The sequence below is a fragment of the Psittacula echo genome (genome assembly GCF_963264785.1).
Source record: "Psittacula echo genome assembly, chromosome: 3".
Classification (NCBI taxonomy): Eukaryota; Metazoa; Chordata; class Aves; order Psittaciformes; family Psittacidae; genus Psittacula; species Psittacula echo.
The window spans coordinates 114,714,772-114,736,341 of record NC_137736.1 but is presented as its reverse complement, the minus strand read 5'-3'; the positions used below and the strand labels follow the sequence as shown (position 1 = coordinate 114,736,341).

The following is a 21,570-nucleotide window of genomic DNA, read 5'->3' as shown; positions in this document are numbered from 1 at the left end:
CTAGTTAGATAATTCCAGAGGAAAAAAAAAGCAAATGTGACCCTTTGGAAAAGATAGCTTAATACAGTAGAAAAGATGGAAGAAGTCCTCCCTGGAGACCTTAGGAAAGGAAGAAAGCAAACAATCAAGGAGAGAAGAAGAAAAGGGAAGGTCAGATGTTTTAGTGAAGTAAAAGAGATAATGAGAGCCAGGGACCAGTTCTGAACAGAGAATGAGGATGATATACAGAAGATGCAGGATAGAAAAAAAAAGATGTGCAATTATCTTCAATAAGACAGCAGAAGGACACAACAGACATGTTAAAGCACCAGGGAAAGACAAGCCTGAACCTTTCATGAAGGAACCCTTTAATAGAAAGAGACACCAGAACACATGGGGAGCACAGCAAGCTAAGCTGCCTGCCAGAAGAAAGGTTGCAATGTGCAAATCTAACACCGGAAAGGATCATAAACAGCAGGGACAAGTGTTCTGACTGTACTCTCTGCCAGGAAAATAATGGTATCAGGTTCATGCTAGAGCATACTCAAACAAAGCACTGCTGTGCAAGCACAGATGAGTGTGATCCATAGAGAATGAAAATTGTAAAGGCATAAGATATTGAAAATAAAACCCTGAACAAAAGCAGTGTTAGGTACTGTTTGTTTTAACATTTATATGTTCTTTGGATATTTTTTTCTTGATGACTACATTCTGTTTAAATACTGAGTGGCTAAGAATGCCAAGACTACTAATACAAGCTTTCAGAATCAGGGAAATCATCATATGGAATCTCTATGTGTGGTTTTAATTCACTGGAAGAGGAAAACTTAAAAAATTGGAAATATAGCAATGGAAAAGAAAATATGATACTGTGAAAGTGTACTTGCAAGAAGATGGAAAAGGCTGTACTGATAAGAGTGATGTCTGCTAGGCTTGCTTTAGCAAGCATGACTAGACAAAGTATGAACTACATAGGAAAGAAAAGAAAGTAAACATCGCTGCATGTCATAGCATGCTGATGATGTGATAACATATCAGGATATAGAAAACCAGTGTTTGGATAAAAAAGAATATCCTTGGGTTCTATGTCATTTCAGAAAAGGGCATTTCAGAAACTGGGAGTCGAAGTTGAGGTCAGTTGCTGATTGCCCTGATCAATTTGGATGCTGAGAAAGACTTTCTAAATTTAGATAATTATTACAGGGCACCTTCATTTATGAGAGAATTTAACTGCTCAGGGTAGTTTGGGTAGTAAATAAAATTAATGACCTTGTATCATACTGTGATAATTATCAGATTCTTTATCCAGTACTGACTGAGAAGAAATAGAGGTACTATAGTCTTGTTTTGACGAATAAGTAAGACACTATGGAAAAGCTGATCATAACAAATAACAGTGGAACAGTTAATCAGAAAATTATTTAATAAACTAGAATTAGCAGTTGAGACTAGAAATGAAAGTGTTTTGAAATGTCTCTGAGCCAAAGGTGTAAAATCTGCCTGAAGTTTATATTGTAAGAAATGGTACATTTCTAAGGCAGTACATTATATCTGAGGATCTAGAGGTGTACCCACTAAAGGTATTCATAATAAGTAAAAAGTACACTTAATAAAGTCTGCAAAAATAAGCTGAAAAAAAAAAATATTCTTTAAAAGTTAGGCAGGTATATAAAGCAGGACATGATGTGAAGTATGTAGATTACTGATATTAAAGATAATCAAAGAATGCATGAACAATAATTAAATACTTTATCATTTGTTTTTAATAAATAAGGTGATATAGGTAGGATAGATACTAAGAATAAGAAAGCCTGCAAATTTTTACACCTGTAGTGAAAACTTCTGGTATTTTCATGCGCTCAAGGACCTGGGCCAGGATCTTTTCCATCCCAAAATAATGTAAACAAGGAACAGTTGGCAAAAAAACAAACAAAGAAACAAAAATCAAACCAGTTAATTTATTAAGAAAATAACTCAAATATTTCAGAATACAGAAAAAAAAAAAAAACCAAACAAACATTTACCACCAGACTTGCAAAAGGCTTGGAAGGCTAATGGCAAAATTCCTTAAAGACCATTCTTAGATCATATATGTTTAATATTCATAATGCCAATATAAAAGCTGGTTATGATACTGCTGTTACTGCAAATACAGGGAAGGATCTGAACAACACACAGGAAAAATGTCAATTGGATGACTAGAGGAAAGGAATATGAATAACATACAAGTGCTACATCAAGTACATAAGGAGTAGTAACAAGCCAATCCATACAAAATGGGAACCCAACAGCTAGAACCTACACATAAGAAGGACACAAATGTTTTAAATTGAATCAGGTCATCATTCTGGTAAAACTATCATAAAGCTTAGCTAAAATTTTATCAACAGTTCTTGTTGCTCGTGATCAACGAAGAGCTCAACATGATACAGGTTCAGAGGAGTAATAGGATCATCAGTGAGTGAGTAGAAACCAGAAAAACTTGATTATTTTGACCTAGTTAAAAAAAAAAAAAAAGGCTCAGTTTGGGTAAGATGCTATCTGCAAATCAGGGAAATTATTAAGAATGATGAAGAGATTTTAAAGGTAAAGGACAAATAAAGCATAAAGTAAATAAATAAATAAGGCAAATAAAACAAGCCAGATATTCTTTTTCCTTGACTCCAACTGGTCAAAAAGAGTTCACATCCACACAGCTGAACACAGTTGAACACTCTGCAGACTGTGGCTGCATTCATATACCTCCTGGGAACCATCCCTGTTCAGGCACCAGTATATTCCTGAGCATATTTTGGGCCAGAGTCAATACTTCACCACAGGTCATGCTATTATTTAATGCTATGGACAACTGTATGTCCATGCTCAGGCTGGTTCCTTGTCTCTCTGTCCCTATTTAGTTAACAAGTGTAGAATCACAGAATAGTTAGGGTTGAAAAGGACCTTAAGGTCATCAAGTTCCAACCCTCCTGCCATGGGCAGGGACACCTCACACTAAAGACTGTATAGACTGTATAGACACAGCCTATCAGTACAAGAATAAATATGAATTAGAATACATGTGGTATAGAAATAGGTGAGAATATAAAAGGAAATAGAAATAAGCTTCTGCAAGGAAGAGGGTACTGAACTGGTTTCAAGATGAGTTAGGTCTTTTACAAAGTTTTTTCTTTAGCGATTGCCATGATGGGTGATACAGAATCAGTTCTGTTAATTTCAGTATCTGTCTTCTCCTTCAGGCACCTGATAATATTATCTTCACAGAAATTGAACCTTCCATAGTTTTGATAAACAGTGTAGTGAATACTACTAAAAACTTCTCGATATGAAATAGATAGCCCTGAGCAGTACAAGGTAAAGCCTTAAGACTCTCAGTCTTGCTGTTTAATGCCTCATAAGGGACCCTCAATGCACTTCTGTAATACATACAAGATGTAATGATACTGCACAGAGCTTTTGTTCTTGCTTTGGATGGATTTGTACTAACTCATTGAGATAATGGAGAACCAAAGATCTCAGTTACCTGAAAGGCAGAGACATGTAACAGTCTCTGCAGTTTTGTTTCTTTATGACTGTAAGAAGTTCTGCATCAGGCCAGCTAGTGGATGATGTCATATCAAACAAGGCACTAGAAAGTGAAGGATTGTTCTGGTTAGGCCCGTCTCCCCTCACTTTTCACCCTGAGCCCTTATTTAAACAAACACATAAATTACCCTGTCCTTTTCATTTAAAGGAAGGTATATGCAATTATACAATTTTAAGTACAGCCTCTATGTCTTTAATTAAAATTTTACATTCATGAAGTGAAGTGTAGTTCATTTCATAGCTAAATCTTAGCTGCTTGGGGTTTAGGTGAAACTGAAAATTAATACATAAGCATATTAACTGTAAAATTCAGTGGATTATTTTCTGTTTCTGACAGCTGATCCATCTGGAGAAATCCTGTAAAAATCCAGCTAGAGCTGTCTCCACTGTATGATAGGTACATCCCCTCCTCACATGCTCAGGATAACTCTGGCTGCCATGTCTCTTGGTGGAAATGGCCATTTATATTCATGAAAATAGCAACACTCCTGAACATTAAATCTAACAAACCATGAACTTTATTAGTCTTCTTGTCCAGCTTCTACTCACGTGCTAAGGTCAGGAAACCATGTGTAGGTAACATGCTGGTGAAGCCTTCGTGGAATAAGGCAGCTCTTTATCCCACATCACACTCCACTGTATAATAAATTTGGGTTATTCCATGGAGAAGGGACAGCCACAGTAGGTTTTTTTACTGAGAGCAAGTTTGCAGGAGAGTGTATCATGGATGGAATAATGCAATTCACTCACAAAACAGAAGCAACAATATGTTTATTAATTTAAAACAGCAATTTAACAAAGTTTTATAGTAAATGCAACAGTGATTTAACAAGGTTCAGTGGCAAAATACACTTGGTTATTTACTGCGTGAAGGACAGGGTCAGACAAAACTGTCAGGGAAAGCCTCCCTTTGAATTACAAGTTTCAGAAAGGACCCCCTTGCTTTCTAAACTCCTCTTAGACAGGAGACTAGATGCAGCTAGATCCAGACTTAGCCTCAGACTTAGTCAGCAGTTTACGTCTAAAGGATTATACATGTACAATCAATCCTTTATATCACTTAGCTAAGATTTCAATGTTTAACATGCTTTTAGTCACTAGTCAAGAATCCGTTGTGCCAAGGAATCTCTCAATCTCAAGGAGTAGCCTTGAGAAGTGTTCTTACTCAGGGAGAGATCCTGGTGTGCAGCCACTTGCCATGCAGGCTTGCTCAATGGGCCCTGGACTGTCCACTATTTATGGAGTCAAACGACTGACTCTTAGTCATGTTTGCATACCCATTTGGTGCTTGACCAGTGCAGGGGGGGACATGGTGCACATTTTTCAGATTTGCCCTTGGCCATTTTTATTATTTGTCCCCCACAAATTGAGTTGGATGTGGCCATCACAACACAGACACATCTGTCAGCACAACCACTGATGGTTGTCACTTGAGCAGAGTTACGGAAGAAAGGGCGAGGCAGGGGAGCACACCACCACAGATCGACATTACAGGAGTAGGCTTCAGAAGTTCAACTTGACAAGTAAGGGCATTTCACCACTAAATAAAAGAGGTCCAGGGCAGAGGTCAGCACTGCAGGCCAGATCACTGCTTGACTGCAAGCTCATTTCCCCTCCCTTCTTATTTTAATCTGTTTTAAAGTCCTCTGCAAAGACAATGAGAAAGAAGATGAAAATAGAAATTACTTGAAGAAAAGGGAGAAGTTGAAGTTCATTGTTTCTGGTCCAGGAAACAATGAGTCATCTCATTTTTGGTGTTTTGGAAATCGAACATCTTTTCTCTTTCTAGCACAAGATTCCTGAGAAAGTCTTACCTTGCAGGTAGCAATGTCTGTGGTGGAGTCCCCAAACCAGGCACACACAGCAAACAGGCTGAGAGGTGGAATTGAGCAGAATGTCTCTTGAGAATTCTCAGGAATAGAAACAGTTTACTGGAAGTCTCCTGATTTGCAAGATAGTCCCTGTGGCTATTTCCAGAAAGGGAGAAAATGCTACCACTTTCTTTACCTACAGGTTGACACAAGAGGGATAACTCCTCATGGTTTTCCTTCTAACAGATCTCTTTTGTGGATTTTTCCACAGAAAGGAATTATTGCAGACATGGGTCGTGGCTGAAGTCCCAAAATCTCAACTATGTGGAACCACCTGGAATCATAATGCAATTACCCAGGCTGAGGTTCTTAGCTTCAAAGAGCTCAGATTTCGAATTAGGGAAGTGTGTAAAAATCCTTTTTGTACTCAAAATGAGAAGTGAATGGATATTAAGTGATTGGATGGGGTGTCCTGAGCAATGCTCTGTTCCACAGAAGAGTTAAACAACATAAACTTCAATAGGCTCTTAGACTTCTTTTTTAAGTTAGGTCATGTGGAAATTTTTGAGGATGAATATTTCAGAAAAACAAATCCATTTACTGTCAGAAATAGGGAGAACACAATGAGAGCTAGTAACTGATTCTTCTTTCCCTTATTTGCCCGTATTGAAATTTAGGGTTCTCTCTCTGAACTTTAGACCAATGTAGTTAAGTATAATATCTTGTCCTGCTTTATTATAACCAACCCAAAACCATACAGATTGAACGTGTTCCCTTAAAGTGTGATTGGAGCACTGGAAAGACAGTGTTTTGTAGACATCGCACGTAGCCATTTAAGAACTTGCCATGCTGCATCTTTAATTCAATCAGGTGATATTAAAGGGACCATTAAAGATGTTGGCTTTTTTTTTTTTATTCCAAGCAGCATGACTTCAGGCAGACACCTATAGATTTAGCATAATGCCAAGACACTAAGAAAAAAAATACGATTATAACATCAGTGACCATTATAGAAAAACCTAATGAACCTGTCAAACTTATGATTAGTTTTAGACACACAGAATAAAGCATGACATTGGAGTGAACCACAGACTGTATTATATCATCAGAAACTATATGGTCCTCATCTTACCTAAATCAATAAAAAATGCCATTTAGTCTCCATAAACTTTCAGACAGTCAAAATATACGTTATTTCTAAATATATAATTTTTCTTTTGCTGAACGCTTACATTCTCCAGATCTAATATCAGTGAAAATGCAGTGAATAATTTCTGGATATGTAAGAAATGTATTTTCTTCACATAAAACCCCCCAAAACTATTTCTGCTCTGTTTGCTGAAAACAGTTTTTAAAAGTATCAGAAAATATTCTGTTTTTCTATTCTGAGCAGTACATGAACCACCCCTAGTGAATGTTGTGAAGAGGAAATGGTATCTACATTTATAGAAAGTGTAAAGGCTGCCAATCAGCATTTTCTGTACATCGCAAATTACTTATCCCACTGCAATCTTTTCTGACAACAAGGTAATTGCTTCAATAATACAAAAACTAGAAAATAGCTTTTGCCACGCAAATCTTAGTAGTACATAAAATAGAAGCAGGGTGTAACTATTGAACAGAAAATCATAGGATGAGGAATATATTTCTTCATAGCAAAATTCATTCAGTATTGAATTCAGAAGATCATTTCACTTATTCCTGCAGACTTTTTTTTATTCTTTGCTGCCTGAAAAGTTCCATACACATTTTATACTTATTAGTAATACTTGTTGTTGGTGAACATAATTTTGTGTCACATCAGAAATTATTCTTTTCTTTCGAAATAAATAAAAAAGAAGATCAAAAAGAACAGCAAACATTAAGAATCTGACATCAGAAAGGATGGAAAAATTGTACAAGCCATGTCAGAGAAAAAGTGTAGGGCAGAGCAATGCCTGCGATATGATCACAGAAAGGATGGTAGCTAGTGAGTCAAGACTGATCTTGAGCATCTTACTCAAAGGCAGTTTGATCACTAAGAAAGATGTATCATTTTAACTTGGGCTGTTCTGTAAGGAAACTCCCTTACTGAAACCCTGTTAAATGAGCCCCCCCAAAAAAATATTTTTACAAAGCTCTTTGATATGCTTCCTCATAGCATAAAAGCCAAGACCTCTGCCTGACCTTCAAGAGCAGATCAACACATTAGAAATGTAGTGAGGAACATTAGGCTAAGGAAGAAATCACGGGCTCTGTGACTGAAGGGGAATGTAAATTCAGCTTTTTGCTGAGCAAGTGGAATACACGAGACCAGTGGAGAAATGCTGCTATTGTGTGCTCCACAGTCTGTGTTCAAGCTCTGCCTCACAAATTGACTTAAGGAAATTTTCAGTAATGTTTAGGTAATAAAGCAAAAGATTCAAAAGATTTCCTTGTGTCACAGTTTGATATGTGACAATTTTTGGAGTCTCTTCACTCCCAATGCACTAACTTGTGGTATTCTCAATGGCCTGTCATGGCTGATCTCTGTATACATTTACCCAACTTTCTAGCCACTGAAAAAAAGTTGGACCTCTGTAAAATGTTCAAAGATATGACAGTACAATGTGCCTTTGGCAGTACTGCTGGGCAGGTGTGATACTGAAAGGATTCTGCAGCCCTAAGCCTCCAGTGTGCACCCTGGACATACCTGAAGGACACATGCCCTGGCTGGTGGGTAAGGAGGGTCCTCTGGTACAAATAAGCAGGAGGTCAGGACTGCAGAGTGTCCTATGAATAGCATGGAGATAGAAACACGGACATAGGGACAATGGTAACAACAAAGGTAATCAGAGGTACAAATCCTATGTCTTAACACCTTGCTTAGAAAAGTGTGCATCCCACACCTAAACCAGTAAATGCTTCACAGCAGAGAGAAGATGACATGCCCCAAACACTATTTCCTGTGACTTCAAGGTCATAATAACGTACTCTTAAAAATTCCTTTTTCATTATAGCTCTGGGTGTCACTTCTGACTCAGTATAACCATGGAGCAGAACTGACTGAGCACCCTAGCAAGGTATTACTCATCCTGAGCTGACAGAATTCCACTAAAAAGACGGGAAGAAAATGAATGCTCCGTTTACTCCTGAAGTTAGGCTGCTCAAGGGCTATGAAAGGGGTGTGTGGAGGGGGGGCATTTACAAATATTAAAGGTTTGGGTTTTTTAAATCACAGACAACTGATTCTGTCAGTTTGCTGCACCCGTCATCAGTGATGAGATACTGATGTAGCATGACACAAATAAAGAAATACAACAATAATAATCTCTTAATCTTGTTCACTTTTTCATGATCCCCGTAAGTGTCATATCTTCTTGTGAGTATTAAGGTAGAATAAAGGAAGTAAATGACAGTTTCAGATGGAGTGCTTTTGATAAATACAAGCTGTTACAGTGGAGGTTTATTGTTTCAATTTTTCTTAATACAGAACCCACTGCTGCTCCCATCGATGTCAAAGCTACAAGTTTGTCTGTATCAGAGATTCTTGTTGCGTGGAAACATATTAAAGAAAGTCTAGGAAGACCACAGGGATTTGAGGTATGAACACAGAATATCATAATGAGAAGTCTTGTTGCTTTTGCTAGAGTTGCATTCTGTTAACATGTGCAGTAGTGAAACTTCAATAGAAATCATGCTCGGTTTAGCATATGTATGACTAGCTGTCGAACATCAGTCACAGCTGTAGCACTAGAACATCTTTTATTTATTTGTGCTTGAAAACTGTTCAACACCAGTTCTTATAACATCTCTTTGACACTTCAGAAAGAACAGGAAGATCTTCTAGTGACCCAGCATACCTCTTTCACAAGCTGGAGAAGATTAGGTATTGACTGTTTCCATCTCTAAGTGACCAGTTCAAACTTGTTATTTACTGAGGGCAATCGACACAGAGAAAGGAAAGAGCCTCTGCCATCCATGTGCTCTCATGCTGCAGAGGCTGGGGAACATCTGCTGGGCAGATCATAAGAGGTCAATGTCAGGATGGAAAGCAGCAGCCAGCTGCACAGTCCACAAATAAAGCTCAAGCTCAATAAAGCTTACAAGCAGACAGCTCTTCCTGACTTGGGAAAGAGAACCCGCCACAGCAATGGACATTCTCACACTTGAATGGATCCATTTGTAGCTTTGAATCCAGTTTACAGTCTAATCCTCCAGGAATAGATCATACTTAGGACTAAACTTATCCTTTGGGGCCACTACAACCCATCCTGACCTTGTGGTTCAGGCTGTCTGATGAAGATGTCGTGACCTACTAGCACAGAGTGACTCCCTTGCAGCATGTCTGGACAAGACCTGGGGGCTGATGACCATCACTTATGGCCTTAGGAGGGAAATGTAGGTGCCTGGGCAGCATCAGAGCCACCACAATCTCCAGCACACCCTCAGGCTTGACAGTCATGACCAGGAAAGCAATTTACCCCACAGCTTAGACACAGTCAGCATTTTTTAACATGGTTGCAGTAGCCTCTTGATACTTAGATATTCCTGTATTGCTGCCCAGATTTACTCTCATTGCATCAGAGGTGGTCTTCCTGATTTGGAAAGTGTTTAAACCTTTAGAGTTCAGCATACTCTGACACCAGCAGTATCTGTTCTCTCTGTGTCTCTCATTGACTTCTTAGATACGGAATTGGAAATTGTTATTGATACAGCAGGGGTTATTGACATTGAACCTTATTAATAAATTGGCTTCTTACTGTGCTGTACACCAATTTTAGGATTTTAGCATGGAAGATTACGGAGTAAATACTTCAAGCCAGGGACCTGCAGTTGACAGAACAAAAAATTAAATATATATAAAAGAACTCTTCCTTTCTACCTTGTCCATGAGTGTATTGAGGTTATTAGAGGAGCCTTCAGAGGTACTACTTTTATCTGGGGAGAGGAGGGTGCTTTCTCCCCTGCCCCATGTTTTCACTCTTTGTTTGTTTAGCCAGAATTTCTCTGCCCGCTTTCTGGCAGACAGATTTTTCAGGGAGTAGTTTGCTCGTCTCTGTCCTCATTCCCAGGAAGAATTATGAACAGAGCAGCCCTAACTCAATAAAAAAAAAAAAAAAAATGGGTAAATGCTGCTTTCCTGCATAATTCAGCAGGACAGAACACCATCTGAGGGCAGTATTGCTAGATCTTTTTAGTTCAGTGTTTCGGAAGGATTTCAACAGAAAGGAGATAACGACTTATAGGACCAGTATAGTGAGTCGGTGTGTTACAGTGTTCACTTAGGAACACTAAGTCCACACTGTGAGGCGAATTTTGTTAACATACTAACAGTGTCTCTTTGAAGCATGCTCTCAACTCAGAAAGGAAGGACCTTGTATAGTGAGAACTGGGGTTAAATTCCCTCCCCCAAAGAACAAGTTTTATGCTTTCCATATGATTTGCTTTCTTCAGCTTCTGTGAACACTATTTTAATTTAAAAACTGATTCTGAAAGTTTTATCATATGTGGAACAGTGCATAAAATAGCTTGCAATACTCACTTAATCCATAAATAGCAAATAATAACATACAGAAATACAGTGACTTTGATAAAAAGATGAATGATTTTTATTTTAACAATCATTTCCTATTGTGGACCGCAAGTAAAATGTTGCCTTAGATTCAAATTGAATGCAAAATAATCTGACTAGCCACTCTGTTTTCATGTCTCAATTTGTATTCTGCCTGTGGTCACCACAGCAGTGACAACTTCCTACACAGTCTTCATATTTCCTGGCCTTTTAGCAACAGCAGTATAAAAGGGAGGATGAGGGCATATTTTTTTTTTACCATTTGAATGTTTGGCCTCTAATCAACAAAAGTGACAGAATATTTACTACATACGGACAAGTTCACAGTGACCCACTTTCACTCCAGCCCTGTTTGCACTTTGTGCTAAGGAGTAATGAAAGGCAAAGTAACTTAACCAATTTCATGTTGTCATCCCTGAAAGGCAGTGTTAACTGTTATGTCACATGAGTTTTATGCAAGATTTCCTGTACTAATTTGCATCTTCCAAGGCACATATTATTCTTGACTTCAGTACAGGTTTGTCAGCTGTCTGCCCAGCCTTACTAAATATATGCCAGCTACACTCTGATAAAGTAGAAGTAGCTTGAAAACTTTGTCAGAATAGCAGAAAAATACAGTGTGTAGTTCACACTGTTTAGGATCCATAATCTGAAGGTTATAAAATCTGTTTTAGCCCTAGGCAATATTTTCCTTGTCACTCATACTGGTAGTGAAGGGAAAGAGAAAGAACTCCTGCCTGGAAGACAAGATATTTTTGTTTTCTTTTTTCTTTTCCAGAAAACCAAGGCTAATACTTAAGTATAGATCACAAAGCTCATGTCTTTTTCAGTGGAATTCCCCCAAGGGATATGAGCTTGACTCACCTAATCAAAAGATCAAGTTGCAACAAAAAAATTTGAAAAGTAGAAAATATTGAGTGCCACTTTCAGAGAGGATTACTTGACATTATAATTTGTTTATATCATATTCTGCCTTTTCAAAGAGAAATATTCAAGTTTTTGCTGTTTCTTAGATATATGTTGCATATTTTAAAGAGGAACAGAAAGATATGTCTACTGCAATATTGATGTGGGTTTCTTTTGTTTTTATAGAATCGTAGAATAGTTAGGGTTGGAAAGGACCTTAAGATCATCTTGTTCCAACCCCCCTGCCATGGCCAGGGGCACCTCACACTAAACCATGTCACCCAAGGCTCTGTCCAACCTGGCCTGGAACACCACCAGGGATGGAGCATTCACAACTTCCCTGGGCAACCCATTCCAGTGCCTCACCACCCTCTCAGTAAAGAACTTCTTCCTTATATCCAATCTAAACTTCCCCTGCTTAAGTTTGAACCCATTACCCCTTGTCCTGTCACTACAGTCCCTGATGAATAGTCCATCCCCAGCATCCTTGTAGACCTCCTTCAGATACTGGAAGGCTGCTATGAGGTCTCCACGCAGCCTTCTCTTCTCCAGGTTGAACAGCCCCAACTTTCTCAGCCTCTCTTCATACAGGAGGTGCTCCAGTCCCCTGATCATCCGCGTGGCCCTCCTCTGGACTTGTTCCAACAGTTCCATGTCCTTTTTATGTTGAGGACACCAGAACTGCACACAATACTCCAAGTGAGGTCTCACGAGAGCAGAGTAGAGGGGTAGGATCACCTCCTTCGACCTGCTGGTCACGCTCCTTTTGATGCAGCCCAGGATACGGTTGGCTTTCTGGGCTGCGAGCACACACTGAAGCTGGCTCATGTTCATTTTCTCATCGACCAACGCCCCCACGTCCTTCTCTGCAGGGCTGCTCTGAATCTCTTCTCTGCCCAACCTGTAGCTGTGCCTGGGATTGCTCCGACCCAGGTGTAGGACCTTGCACTTGGCATGGTTAAACTTCATCAGGTTGGCATCAGTCCACCTCACAAGCATCAGTCCACGTCACGCTCTGGATGCCATTCCTTCCTTCCAGCGTTATCAGCCGAACCACACAGCTTGGTGTCATTGGCAAACTTGCTCAATCCCACTGTCCATGTCACTGACAAAGATGTGGAACAAGACCGGTCCCAACACCAGTCTCTGAGGGACACCACTTGTCACTGGTTTCCAACTGGACACTGAGCCATTGACCACAACTCTTTGCGTGCGGCCATCCAGCCAGTTCTTTATCCACTGAGCCGTCCATCTATCAAATTGATGTCTCTTCAATTTAGAGACAAGGATGTCATGTGGGACAGTGTCAAAGGCTTTGCACAGGTCCAGGTAGATGACGTCAACTGCTCTGCCCCTGTCCATCAGTTCCGTAGCCCCATCATAGAAGGCCACCAAATTGGTCAGGCAGGATTTCCCTTTAGTGAAGCCATGTTGGCTGTCACCAAGCACCTTGCTGTTTTTCGTGTGCCTTAGCATGCTTTCCATGAGAATCTGCTCATGTAATCTGCTCATGTAATCTGCTCATGCCCATTGAAAATAGGGGTTATATTGCCCTTTTCCCAGTCATTGGGAACTTCACCTGACTTACGTGATCTTTCAAATATGATTGGTTTTTTTTAATTAGTGAAGTATATGTTGAAGTAGTTTAGAAAGAGCATATTGATGTTTTTACCAGAGGCTGGTAAAACAAGATGGAAAAAAGAAGAACTGGTGTTTCACCAGCCTGAATAGCAATTTACAAGACTTCACTTTTGTAATTAATGAATTTTTCCAAACAAAAAATTAGCAATTGAACAGTTCTATGTATAAGTCAGTTTTGCCTACAGAGTTACTCTTATGCTGATTCAGACCCTTCTAAAACCCTGAAGACTAGAACAAAGAGTTTATAGCTGAGCAGTACCACTGTTTTTCAAGTCTTTAAGGTATGGATCACTCCCTAGATATGTAATGTGAGCCTCAAGACAACCATACCATTTGCAACATCTCTATCACAAATAGTTTGTTACAAGACTACTAGGTTACCTAAAACCAGGAATGTAGATAATTATTATTTTTTAATAAGAAAATATGATTAGATATTTATGATAGTCCTCAAGGTTGAGGTACAGTATCAGTTTTCGTTCCATGTATATGCAGGACGATGTGGTAGAAGATAGTACCTGAGAAAAGAGGTGGAGCATGTAAGCTACTCCAGAGAAGACTCCAGAACCTAGGAGTGTTGAGCAGTGTTTTCTTTCTTCTTTCAGTCAACAGTTGTTTTGGTGAGAGGGAAGGAACTGAGGTTGATTGATAGACTTTTTTGCAGCAACCTGTCATCTTGTCACACCAGTGTCTTGATATGATATGAAAAGTACCTCTTCTCCTGTCCTAAGTGCTTGATTCTCCTGCTGCACTAACATTTACATGATTTCATGTGCCAGTTCAAGGCAGTTTTCTGATAATGATATTTAAAATAGTTTTTATGAAATCTGAATCATGGTGTGTTTTTTTCCGGGGCTAGTAGTAGTTCTTTAATCTCACCACACTTTCTCCCCTAGCATTTTCAGCACTCTGAGATCTCTTTGAGTTCATTTTCAGTTATGTCAGTACTGTTGATGTTGGTAAACACTCAGTCGGAGAGCACAAGAAAGTTTGTGTCCACTCCTATTCATCCTACATAATTTAGGCTTTTATTTGATATGCTCTATTTGTAGCTTTAATTCTCTTTAGTCAACAGAAGAGTATCCAGAGAATGACTCTGACTTTACTGAATTTAGAGCAGAGGGCCTGCGATTAGATCACATTAATTTATATCAAAGCATGAATACCCTAGGAACCGATTTGGGAAAAGAGTAATATTATGTAAGATACTGTTTAACCTAAAACTTCAGTGAAGTGGTCTGTAAATATTATAGGCAGAAAAATTTTACACAGAAACAAATTTTTAACATGATGATTTCACTGTTGCTTAAGCCACAGTTAAGACAAAGCAGGCTGCACGTTCCTGCATCTCCTCTAGTCAGTTTTTTAAATATTATTGCTTTCTCTTCAGCTCAAACTTCCCCCATCATTGACCTCAGTCAACAATTATCTAAGTTCTCTTTTTTTAATAAGCAGTTTTTCCTTTAGTCCATGCAACAAATTGATGTTGCATTATGAAAGAAAGAGAAATGCGTATTTTAAGATCAAAGTCCAAACTCACCTGGCAAAACTTTAAGAGGATTTTTAAAAGCAGGGACCAAACATGTAACAGCTTTGAAGTACAGAAGAAACTGAAATATAAGCATTGACTAATTGCATTTCATGCTTTTGGTGCTCAATACCAAATTATTAATTTGTGTATTAATTCCCCTAAGAATATCCCTTCGCCATGTGGTGCAGCAGAACTGGTAGGGAACATCACATGGTTAATTTTGCAGATTTAACATGTGCAAAATATAATTAGTATATTAGTATGCCATATAAGCAGTGGTGCAGTGCATTTCCAAATGGGAGAGAACTATCAAAAGGGCTGAGTTATGCTTTTTTCCACTCTCATCAGGCTTTAATACCTATATAGTCCTAACACCAATATTTGGAAAATCAGTTTTTCACAACTTCTTTATGCAAATAAGCTTCCATGCAAAAGCTTGGGACTATCTACTGTGTTGTACATTGCATTCACATGAGACATGGTGTACCCTGTGAATAAATAATGAGACCTATTGAGCTACCTACAGCTGTGCTTCTGGCTTTCTAGAACCAGCATTTCACTACTTCAGTTACATTTCCACCCCTACTACTGTCCAGCTGTGTAATCCTGGGCAAGTATCTTTTCCTTTCTGACCACTTCCCCATTGGATCCTCGACAGACTTCAGTTACTGGATGATAGGGTCTCCAGGACACCTCACTTTGTCTCTCACTACCTGTTTGTACAGTGCTTAATACACGTGGCTCTCATCAATGCAGTGTTAAGTTTGTAAAGATGCATTGCAAGTAAAATGAAAAGAATCTGACCAACCAAGAGATAATAAGAATTCAATTCTAGCGTGTGAATAAATGGTTGTTGATTCTTTTTTCCTTCCAAGAAAGCTGTAACTAGGTATTACTTCAGATACTAGTAGGGTTGGTCAAGCATTCAACTAGCTAAATACATCAGTGAATCACGCATTTCAACAGGTGTTGACTACAGATAGATAGATTAGTTATCTGAGCTGTACTTAATCTAAGAATTAAAGCAACAGCATTTAAACATGAGATAATACAGACACACACACAAACAAAAATATAGATACTTATATGAATTTTACAACTGAAAGAGTAGACTTTGAGTTAGCACAAACTGATATACCCTTGATCAAAATTAACAAAGCCACTTTATTCAAGTGAAGATTTGACCTCAAATGTGTATTTTTTGCAGCCAGGTATTTCTAGATTTTATTTTTTATTAATAGAAGTCCTAGTGCAATTATAAAAGGTCAGCATAGTACTCATTGATCTTATTTCCCTATGAACCCCTTGGTTTTTAAGGTTTGCCATTTTTGGGGGGATACATTTGCAAGAGTGCTCTATTGTCCATGACCTTTTTCTCAGCAGAAAAGTAATCCAGATATAATATGAATAACTTATTATGAAATAAGCAACTTCACAGAAAAGGTCAAAATGTGGAATAAATGCAAGTAGGTCTCAGCATGAATAATGGTAAGCTGTATAGAGGTCTTTGAATAGTGACATCTATTAAGGAAAATAGGGCCCCATAAGAACTACCTTACTTGAGTAAGTCACCTAGATACGTTAAAAAGATACAGCACTGCTTTTTTCCAGTTATGCCCTGCAAATACCTGGTCCCTGAGGAAAGAGACTAGTCAAATTCCTAGCTCAGGTTTATACCTTCTTTGAAATTATGATAAACTCAGTGCAGGTATCAGAAATATGGACTAAGAACCACTAAAGATCATTTATAGAGGGTTTATGCCTGAAAAGGAAGGGCATAAAAATATCAAAATTGTGTTTACTAGAAACCTGTTTCTATTCAAGAACTAAAACTGAATCCACTTCCTTCTTTTTTCTTCATATAAGATTTTTCAGATGAATGAAAGATTCCCTTTGGTGTTTTGTCACTTCCTATTCATTATGCTGATAGGAAATCTCATGGCTCTCAGTTGCAAAGGACCAGGAAAGGAATATTGCTCACAACACTTCTTAACTGATGTGGTCACAGCTTTCCAGGGTAAACTCAGATATTCTGGTGACATAGCAGAGGTTGAGCTTTCCTTGAGTTCTCTGAAATATTCATCTTTTCTGACTTTAGTTAGATCTTCTCGTGCCAGTACACAGCAATTCAATGAGCTTCAGGTAATACTGTGATATTCTGAGTCTTGCCATTTTGAAGAAGTAAGCATTGCTTGGCTCTGAGGTTAGGCTGCAAATCCCACAGGTTTAAAAAGGGCTTGATGATCAGACAAAAACCATAAATGGCAAAATGACTCTCCACAGGATAACAAGTACAAGCATCTGGACCTTCCCAGATGCCTATATTAATCCTTCATTTGGTTCCTTGTTGACAGGTTGGTTACTGGAAGGACATGGAGCAGGAAGAAGCAGCAGAAAAGGTCAAAACTGAAGGAAATGAGTCATCCATTCTCCTGACAGGATTAGAAGGAAACACATTATATCACCTAACAGTGAGGGCATACAATGCTGCAGGGTATGGACCACCTAGCACTGCTGTGCAGGCAGCAACCAAGAAGTCCCGTAAGTTATCTCAATACCTTTGCTCAAAGGGAGAAGTCAGGGATAAACCTCTGCCCTCTTCAGTTTTCCTTTAAAAAGGGTCTATATTAAGTTTTTTTTTTTCCTTTAGTAAGAGTGAATAATAATCAGGAATGATTCATGGCTTTACTTTTATATTTAGACATGAATTCAAATGACTTTGCATTCATAAAAAAGGTTATATTCATAGAAAACAAGGCATTTTTCATAAAGAAGGGAGAGCAAAGAGTTCAAGTTCATAAGCTCTATAGAGCTTATGGGATGGGCAGAGTAGATACACCACGATCTATTAAATGACAATTATGATGCCAAAAAAAAAAATCATTAAGTATTCTTGCTAGAGCTGGGACCTTCCTAACACAACCAGTTGTAAATGTAATGAAAGATTACATTTACATTATATGTTACATATATATTACATTAATAAGTAGTTTCTTTTGATTTTCAAGAAACTACCTATAAAATGTATTTATGTGCATGCTATTTTTTCTCCTCAGCTCCCAGCCAAGCACCAGGCAATGTTATGTGGATACAGGATGGCTCTCATGTTTCTCTTGGGTGGGAGCCAGTCAAATCTCTAGCTAATGAATCTGATGTAATGGGATACAAGGTCAGTGCTTCCCTCCCTTGCTCACCTTTCTCTTTTCCAAACAATTCCTCTTCCTTGTTGGCTTTTTTCCCCTTTCTTGTTTCTCTCTGTAAATAAAGTAGGTTATACAGATTGTCTGCAATCAGTTTTCACCATGAAAAGCAATAAATAAAATTGAAAAGAGCAAATTGTCTCAACATTTTCTGTGTTGTGATTTTCAACTAGTGATTGTAAACAGAGCAAACTCTATCTGAGAGGATCAGATCATCATATCTGACTCAGAATGGCTATTAATAAGACCAGCCTGCAATTAAATTTCTACTAACACTTAAGTTTAACTGTGTTTGCAGTTGGATTTAGAGAAATGCAGAAGAATAAGGCATAATAAAATGACATTAAAATTAATATTTTTATAGAGCAGAAACACAAATAATTCAGTTTGTTTTGTGATCTTGGTGGTGGTGTTCAACAATCTGGATGGTAACATCTGGCATTTGAAGTTTTGAAGTTTTAAAGAGTAAAATCCAGATTAGCTCTGAAATAATAAAAAACAATGGAATTCGCTTCTATCTTTTAAATCAAAGCAGAATGATTTTGAAGGTTTTTTTTGAGGGAGGGGTTGAAGCATATATACAATCATTTCTATAGACTACAATTTGACATTCCCTCTGATACATCAGGAAATATCAACAAGAAAGCATAAAATGGTTCAAATAAACCAGAAGCTGCTCTAACCTTTATCAGAATAGTAGAGATTCTGAAAAAGTTATGAATAGTTGAGGTTCTGAAAAGTTGACTGCTTTGGGTTTTTTACACCCCTCTGACCTTTTCAATATTGTCTGGGAACAGAAACTCTTACACAGAACCAAAAAGACAGGTATATACTCACTTGCTTTCCTCCCATGTGCTATAAGCTTGCACTGAGTTTCACAGGAGATGCAGGGACAGATCTGAGCTAATCTCAGTTAACTTAGCCAAGGTAAACACAGTAAGGACATTATTTAGGGCATTTTCTTTACATTTAAAGTTGGATTCTTAAGCCAAACCCACAAATACCTACTTGAACTTGGGGATAAGAGTTTGAATCGGAACCCAAAATGCATTTTGAAGAAATTTTTTAGAAAACCATGTGAAACATGTTGGAGAGGGCAGATGCTATATCTTTGGTCTGGGTTATAATCAATGTCCTTTCACATTCATTGATTGATAATATACCTTGCTATTAATGTTTTGAAATCACTGGGGAGAGGGAAGAACAGCAGATGGCTGTTGTAATATCAAGAAAACTTAAATGAAATCGTGAAACAGTTCACATTTCACTGACTGCGCTATCTACACAAAATGTCTGGGATATAACTCGAAAGACCATTATAACCATCTACTTTATTGACATAGGTATTATTTAGGCAAGAAGGCCAGAGCAACAGTCAAGTTATAGAAACACAGAAAACCTCTGCAGTGGTGCTTCTTCCCGATGTTGGTGTCTACATCATTGAGGTCTGTGCAGTCAGTGAAGGAGGAGATGGGACTGCGAGTCCCCAAATCAGAATTCCATCTTTTGCAGGTAAGGCTACACTTATATTAGGAAGAGTGATGATTATAGCAATGCTCATTAACTCTATTATTATCTACCTGAAAAAACAAACAAACAAACAAACAAAAACAAAAAAACCAAAAACAACCACTGAAAAAACATTCTTACAATTCTCTAGCTATTAGATGAAATCATTAATCGGTCTTCAGCTCTATGCTGAAACAAAAGCATCTAGTGCCATTTCAAATGCTCAAGAGCATCTGAGACATTCATGTGGGGCTGATAAACAAAGCAGAGGATTTATAGGAAACTTCTCTCTTACTAGGATAACATCTGCAAACGTAACAGAGCTGTAGATGTCTGCACGTGTACTAAGTGTCTCAAATAGCATTATAGTCAGCTGAGATGTAACCCATGCAGACCGACAATGGAGCCTAGACAGCAATTCAGCTGATCTTCTGAATTTAAATAGTTGGACATAGGCACATAAGGACACCCTAAGGTATCCCAAACATTTGCACAGAACTGGCAGATACTATGTGGGACTTAGAGGATACACACATCATTCTGAACCACTAGCCAGAGGCCAGAGGTGTACTATTTAACACAGCTAAAATGGCATGCATTTAGGTAGCTGAACCCCGTGTATGTGCCTACTTTAGAATAAGCTGAATTTCTCTATAGGTTCCACTGACTCAATTGAGTAGATATTATTTTATTAAATTATTAATGTATTATTATGAAGTTAATTATGACGTGTAGCTTCTGTTTCCTCAGTTACTGCAATATACTGAAACAATTTAAAGTGTCAATATTACACAGGTAAGAAAGGGATGGAAGGACTAGTGGCAAGAACCAAAAAAAAACAAACAAAAAAAAAAAAAAAAAAAAAACAAAACAAAAAAAAAAAAAAAAAAAAAACAAAAAAAACAAAACATTGTCTTTTGCCTAAACATAGTGAGGCATCTTAATTCTGACTTTCTGCTAACGCTTTAACATTGCTTTTTAGGAGTCCTTAAGGACCACTATCCAAAAAGTGTGAGCCTGAAACTTCAATCTTCACCTGAATTTCAGCTCTACCCTAGTCACAAACTAGATACAGTGCTATCATCAGAATGCAGAAGGCACCAATCCCTCCTCCATGGAATTTGGAGTTTCATGATTTCATGTATCTTTTGAGCCATAATTCTAGGATGCAAAACCTTTCATTCCCTCTAACCTGGTATTTTTGATTAGATTATGCACAACAGATCAGTTCCACTTAGAACAACTGTTGTCCAAAGAAACCTGGTCTGGTTCCCTTCCCATCCTGCAATCTGTTGCCAGCACCAGCCCATAGCACAATTGCCATTAGCATGGCTTTTTAAAGGACTGTTATGATCTAATAATGTCACTGGGCTGAGCAAAAGGCCACATTTTCCTCTGGATAAATGTCAAGATCAAAGGCTAGCTTTGATTCCTTGTTCCAGGAAGATTTGTGTTTGTGACTCAGGGCATCTTATACAGTCTAATACTTTTTGAGGATGAAGGCATAAAATCACATACCATTTTGGAACTCCCTATTCATTGTTCCTTCGCTTTTAATTTTAGGAGGGAAAGTGACAAGTGCGCAATCCACCTTACATGTGTTGTCTACCTCCTCGTCCTCTGTAACACTGATTTTGGCACTGATGGTTCCTTCAGCTTCATGGTGAAGACTGCAGATTTTGTTGTTCTTGTTATTTTTTTGCTTTACCTTGATGACACCGAGGGATGGAGTTTCATGTCCGTGAGTAACTGGAAACACAAGCTAATGCTTAAAGACCCATAGAAAAGCCTGTGGTGCACTTAAGAGGAGCGTTGGAGACACGGTCAATAATTCATCAGGTTTTTTTCTCTTCTTTATTTGTAAAAGTCCTCTGGGGA

General features: G+C 38.2%; 1 protein-coding gene across 2 annotated transcripts in view; it reads left to right on the top strand.

Annotated features, from left to right (window-relative positions):
* CNTN5 (contactin 5) overlaps nucleotides 1-21,359 on the top strand; it is a gene marked incomplete at both ends in the record, with an annotated part of 355,379 nt that extends 334,020 nt beyond the window's left edge. For both annotated transcript variants that reach the window (XM_080614312.1, XM_080614311.1), the window contains 5 exons: nucleotides 8,824-8,933; nucleotides 17,338-17,524; nucleotides 18,040-18,152; nucleotides 19,527-19,695; nucleotides 21,256-21,359. In XM_080614312.1, coding sequence (XP_080470438.1) covers nucleotides 8,824-8,933; nucleotides 17,338-17,524; nucleotides 18,040-18,152; nucleotides 19,527-19,695; nucleotides 21,256-21,359 — 683 coding nt within the window. The remainder of the gene's footprint in view (nucleotides 1-8,823; nucleotides 8,934-17,337; nucleotides 17,525-18,039; nucleotides 18,153-19,526; nucleotides 19,696-21,255) is intronic.
* Nucleotides 21,360-21,570: the final 211 nt, after the last annotated feature.